This window comes from Cloeon dipterum, chromosome 1, assembly GCF_949628265.1.
Source record: "Cloeon dipterum chromosome 1, ieCloDipt1.1, whole genome shotgun sequence".
In the NCBI taxonomy this organism is placed as follows: domain Eukaryota; kingdom Metazoa; phylum Arthropoda; class Insecta; order Ephemeroptera; family Baetidae; genus Cloeon; species Cloeon dipterum.
The window spans coordinates 25,704,754-25,711,316 of NC_088786.1; the positions used below are offsets into that span (position 1 = coordinate 25,704,754).

The 6,563-nt window shown below is 41.0% G+C and overlaps 1 protein-coding gene across 1 annotated transcript; it reads left to right on the plus strand.

Annotated features, from left to right (window-relative positions):
- The first annotated feature begins 2,461 nt into the window (after positions 1-2,461).
- On the plus strand, positions 2,462-3,803 carry LOC135948320 (uncharacterized). Its single transcript, XM_065497535.1, has one exon. It carries the CDS (start codon positions 2,512-2,514, stop codon positions 3,778-3,780), a length of 1,269 nt encoding a protein of 422 aa, XP_065353607.1. The 5' UTR covers positions 2,462-2,511; the 3' UTR covers positions 3,781-3,803.
- The last annotated feature ends 2,760 nt before the right edge of the window (positions 3,804-6,563 follow it).

Consider the following 6,563-nt stretch of genomic DNA (forward strand, 5'->3'; position numbering starts at 1 on the left):
TTCTAACCAAATATGAAAAATAAAAATCCCCGCAAACATCGTCCACTGAATCGATTTCTTTCCGCTGATTGGCGCCGCCGTGATTTTGAATAGCTTGGAACGCCGCATAAAAAGGTGTTTCTATATTAATAACGCGGCACCCGAGAGATCACTTTCTAGAGACGCTTTTCACTCGTCTCTGAACTTGTGCCTCAAGGCGTTAATGACAATGATCCCGGTCGCGAGAAGCGAAAAACTGAAACAAAAAATACAAACTTGCTCACTGTATACACACACATAAAATAATACACCAACAATGATTTTACAATGGACGTATATACGAGAGCGGCTTCAACCGCAGACTCTCGGCTGAGTTTTTGCCGATCCACCAAGCGCCTCTGGAAATTCAAGTAGGCGACGACACATATGCAAGTCGTTTGAATTGATCCACCAAGCACGTAGCATAGATAAAAGTAAGAGTTGCCCGCAGTAGCAGTCCACATGTTTATTTACTTATTCATTCGAGCGACTCTGGATTTTTAACTTTTTACTGCGATTGTCCGGCTACGATTCTGGCAGACGCAGCGAGAAGAAAGTTTGCTGCTCGCGCTCATCGCCGCGCAATTGTGCCTGACGCACTAACACTTATCGAGGAAGTTCATGACTAGCAAATCACTGTGAATGTGCATGATTTCTGTGAGTGTGATGCGAGCGATTTATGTCAGAGCGGCGTGCATTGCCGCAAAATAAATTGGCTCAGAATGAAAGTAAATTTTTATTGAATATTCATCGAGTATATAATGGAGTATGTTCGTTCGAGTGCCATAAATTCCCTGTGCAGTATTATGCTCGACTCCGCGCGTGAGCATTAAAATCAGTCCAAATTTGTACTTCCTCATAATGAAATTTTTAAGAACGCACGATTTTGTTTCAAGCTGCAGGTGATCGTTCGACTAGATCTGAAAACTCGAACTTAAAGAGAGTGCATTTTTAAATTATTTATCTCAAAATTACACCTTTCCAATTTTAGCCCACCTAATCTTCTGTTGTTTAGGTTCAAAATTATATATGAGCTTCCAGAAAAATAACTTTTGCCCCATGCTTGCCCTCATTAAAAATTTACTTATTTGAATGTATACACAATAATTTTTATTTATACATTAAAATAATTAATTAAATTGAAAGAATGCATTTGCCTGTAGAACTCATTTTTTCCGTCATCATTCATAAAAGCAATGATTGCGCCTATTTAATAGTGGAGCGACACTGACCAGTTTAGCTTATCCACTATTAAGTGCTTACACCTTTGCACAAGAAGATTAACTTGTGTTTGATAAACAGAGTGGCAGATAAGATATAGAACATCTGTATATTATTGCCTTATTTAGACATAAATATTAAACAATTCATAGCCTCCTGCACGTTAATTCTTGTAAGATTACACATCACTGTTAGAGCTCACAGCCTTGAGAGCGATTTCACAATACTATGAGGGATATTTAAAAAACACTTTATTTAGTAGGAGAGAGGAATGGCAAAAACTTGAGTACCCAAGTAAGATAGAATTTTTAGCGAATATTTACAAAAGAATGAGTCATTTGTTGCCCATATGATTCTGCAATTTTAGTTTCACTAAAACGTGCAACACTCATATGGTCAAGCAGCTGCTATTCTAATCTCCACAGTTTTCGATCTCAGCGGTCGAGGCAAGTCTGAGGAGCCGAAAACAGTTGATGAGATCACGTTTTAATAATAAATTTACAAATAAAGGACTTTCAGAGTTTTGATCGTGTCTGGAAAGAGTAGAACGTTATGCCACCCGCACTGAAAGACTGCTCGGCGGCGCAGTTTCCTTCCCTCTGCAAGGCGTACGAAATGGTAAAATGTTTTTTTCATATATGGTTCTATTTAAATTGCAATTTTGTCTGGTCTCACCTCGGTACTTTGGCTTATTCCTCATTCACTCCAGTTTATTTAAAAACAGTGCTACCATTTATTTCTTGTTTGATTTGTTTTACCTCTCACACAAGCAGTCCTTAAATTATAATTATATTTAATTGAGATCAAAAATCGAAACTATCCTAGGAATTACGGGAATTACTTACAAAATAAAGAGCTTTGTGAAACAGGAAAATATTTTTTGTCATTGCTTCTACCCAAATTAAACTTAAAGTCTTGAATTCTACTTAATAAATAGTTTCCCTAATCGTCTTTATTTAATCAATTACAAATCATTTTAATCAATGATTTTCCAAGAAATTACAACTAAACACACCAAAAAAGTAAAAGTAAATGGAAATTGTATATTTCAGATTCAATTTACGTAGAAATATCATTTGATTATTAAACATTTATCAGTTCATGTAAGTTGAAAGACGGATGAAAATTTGTTAAATAATAATAATTATTTTTAGCTCCGCTACATTTCCTACACAGCGATTAATTTTTTTCATCGTTCAGATAAGGTGAACAAATACGCACCACAACTGGCTCGCACTCACAATCAGAGGCTGCGTTCAATCCGCCGCAGTCATGGGCGATGACAAGAAAAGCCTCGTGCATCCGGGTGATCTTCTGGCAGCCGTGAGGACAGTCTACGGACCGCAATGCCGAATAATCGACCTGGAGGTAACGCACGGCACCGAAACCGTGCAAGGGTTCTTGTCGTTGATGCTGAGTGTGAAGGTCAAAGTGAAGACCCACCTGGGTGACTTGAAAGAACTCCAGGTGATGGTCAAGCGGCGTCCGGTGTTGGCTGCCCACGTGGCCATGATCGAGGCCATGGGCAATAATGTCATGGCCCGCGAGAGTGCCTTTTTCAACACCATTTTTCCGCTGATGAAGAAGAACTGCCCCGATTTGCCCATCGTCCGCGCCCTGGTGGCTCACGAGGATGCGATCATCATGGAGGACCTGCGAGCATCAGGGTTCGCCACCATCGCCAAGTCATTGCAGGACATTGGGAGGAATAAAAAGCTGACGTTTCCGCTCGCGAGAATGTGCGTACGGAAGCTGGCGAAAATCCACGCATCATCGGTCAACATCAAGTGGAGAAAGGTCATGCCAGCCGACTTCTTTGACACCGACCCACTTCTGGAGGGCAAAGGTTCGGAGCAGTTCAAGGCGTTCTTTAATTTAACGGTCCAGTCTGTGATAATTCCCATCATGAAGAAAATATATTTGGACACTCCGTCTGTCGGCTCGTTTGTCGAGTTCATCGGCAGTCCGGAATTCTTCAACAACGTCCTCCAATTTTTCAAGTACGACGAGGAAAACGGACCTAATGTGATTCTGCACGGCGACTGCCACTTGAACAACATGATGTTCAAAATGGACAAAGACGGCAATGCGTGCGACATACGCTTCATCGACTTCCAAATCATCCGCCACGGGCCGGCCTGCACTGACTTGATTTACTTCTTGTACGTCAACGCGACGAAGGAGTTCAGGGAGAACCACGAAATGGACATTGTTCGCGCATACGTAGAGGCCTTCAACGCCGAGGTGTGCACCACCCCGGACATCATCGACTTTGACAAGTTCTGGAAGAGCTACGAAAGGGCGCGGTACTACGGCGTCGTCATCGCCATGGCCATCAGACCTTTGCAGTTCATGCCGGCGTTCGAGCCAGCGAGCAACAAGGGTGAGCTCACCGACGAGTTCTTTGCGCAGGCGGATCAGCTCGACCTATTTGCAGCGACTGCAATGGCTGCGTTTGAAACTGACGAAGAATTCAAACGCGAAGTGACTGATATTATTTCTCATACTTTGTCAGTGTTGAACAAGTATGTCTTCTTGTAATAAAAATCGCCATTGAAGTGTTATGTTTTATAGTGTTTCTTTAATGGTCTCAATGAAATCGTGTAGATTATGTGCTTGATCACAAAAGCAATTAAATTTTTGTCACTTGAGAGCACTGAAAAAATGAGCAATTGGCAAGGCAAGGTTGCGAGCGGTTGCAAGATAGAGTTGATTCTTAATCTTATCATTGTTATGATAGCGTATAAGAGATGAAAATACATGTTTCTATTCTGTTTAATGCGATAAGGTTATAGATTTCTAAAAATTTTAGCCAAATATCGATTACTTTCATTTGAACTGTGAAACAACTTAGATACTGACAAATCGTTGAAATCTTGATTTCAAAGAAGAAGCCTTAAACCGACCATAAATTGAGAAAATGCCAATAGGTAAAAACCATATTAGAAAAACATTTCTCAAGGTGTCAATTCCAAGTGACAAAAACGAGTGCAAGATAAAATAACAATTTTAGTTTCGTAATAGAAGTCTGGAGCGGTAATTTTTCATTGAGACGCTCTGGCCTCTTCCTAAATCACAATACACAATGGACAGGCGACGCGCGAACTTTCTTTCTCGTCTCACTATTATTATGGCGGTTGCGTGGACTGCATCGCATAATCTTGTCCAATAAACAAAGAGCAGCTGCCAAATTTTTTCTGCCCGCGAGCAGAGGAATAAGAAAGGTCTTCCTGGGTCTCCTCGGTGGCGACGCATTTGCATGTGCTTTTAGTCGTACACGCAGCGCTTGTTTTGGAAAGCAAAATGCATATTATCTCGTTTCATTATTGAGAATGTAATAATACGTACTCGCACTTACAGCGTGGAGTGCATTATTTGCTGACTCGCACTTTCAATATAGGTTTCTCCGCACACACTCGCCGCTACGGTGAATTATCTCTTAATTCGCAGCTATTTTCATCAGATAATAAAATTGCATTCAACGCTAAGCGTGGGAAGATCGCTACCGCGGAGAAGAAAGCATTATGCACTGCTTTGTATACTGATGATATATTTGAGATTCATGATGTAAACAAAAAAGGAAATCCTCTAGCCGGCACTATGTGTTACAAAATAATAATAATAGATTTAATTAATTCATGCCATATTGGTTCTGTTTACGGCCGAGTTTATTCATTCAACCTTTCCCTTCTGCTACGGGAGTTTAAAAATTCAGCGGAGTGTGTGATAGCGAATCTCACGGCTATTGTGAGAGCAGTTATTGCCTCTCGCAGATGCTGACCTATAACCCACTGAAATTTACATTTTTATGACTAATTCTACAGCACACATCGCATTGACGCGCGCAGAAGTTATTTTAGCACTTGCAATAGAACTACGTGCTTTTCCCGCCGATTTTTATCGCCCTTTCATCGCGCTTGTTAAAAATATATTTGTACAAAATATTGCACACTCGGTGATAAGCGAGAGATGCATCAGGCGCGTGTGGTGTTTATTTGTTCCGGAGGTAGCTAACGGCTGCAAGGAAGAGGAAGTTCACATACATTTCGTACCCGAGCGCACCAAAAGCCCGTATGAAAAATGCACGTGGCGATTACGCTGCTGGTTCTCGTTTTCTCCGAATCACGGTCGTACAATCAAGCAGAGAGAAATTTCCGCGTGCTTAAACAATCTTAAAGATGCAACTCGCGGTAATTATCAAGCTCGTTGCGGTGCGTCGCAAAAAAAGACACTCGAAACCGAGAAGAATAAACGAGGCTATGGTCATAACACAAAACTCGATCCCGGCGTGAAAGAAAAGCATTCGGAGCCCGACTTTCTCCTCGCATCGCTGACCTCAAGTGACCAGCATCTCGACTTCCATCACCTCATTATTTCACCGCGTGTGAGAATCAAATTGCTCCTCACGCTTCGTTCCCGATTGTAATTTCGGGGTAGCTGGAAATGGATCGGTCCATAAATTCGGGTAATTGCACCCCGCGACGGCGGCTCGTGCGTCGGCTCGGGGTCGCTTTGGCCTCGATTGTGAAACGATGATATAGATGTTTTCTTTTTCGTCTCAGAGGGTTATTAGGCCTCTCTATCGTAAAAGATTCACTTTCTCGCGCAATAAACGTGTGCAGAGCAAAATGACGACGCCGTAAATTATTTATTCACCGTGCTTTTCCGTTCACGATGATGCCTCACATTTTTATTGTGCGCGCGCCTCTAATAAAATAAACACACGCAGTCTTAGGTAATCCACTGCACTTTGTCTGGTTTTTTTCATGCGCGCAGCTTGAATTACGAGGCACGAAGTGAGGAAGAGAACTTGTTTTTTTACTAATTACGCAGCACGTGAAAATTGTGGTCCTTTGGATTACCACACAATGAAAGATTGCTCGCTATTTTTCTTTTGCTGCGTGCAAGAGCTGTTTTTTTGTCTGAGTCAGCTACGTGGGTATTTTTATTAAATACCACTGCATTGTACATTTATTTCGGTCTTCTTGCGCAAATACACTGACCTTTCCACTGGGGACGATTTATCGTATCGCAATACAGTGCTATTTATTGTCTGAGATTTTCGAAAGTCCAGTCCCGGAATGCATTGTCAATGAAACATAAACTATCCCAGTCAAGTACTTTTTATTATGATGAGCTTAATACAAAGGTCCCATTCGTTCTCAAACGATGCCAAGCTTTTAATTTTGACTCTTAATTTATGGAATTTATGTAATTAACGCTCAATTTGGTGTTGAAGTTTAGTATATAATAAAATAAAGAACTAATACAACACAAATTTTTACTTAATAGAAGACCATTTTGTTTCAATAAATTGAATTCTC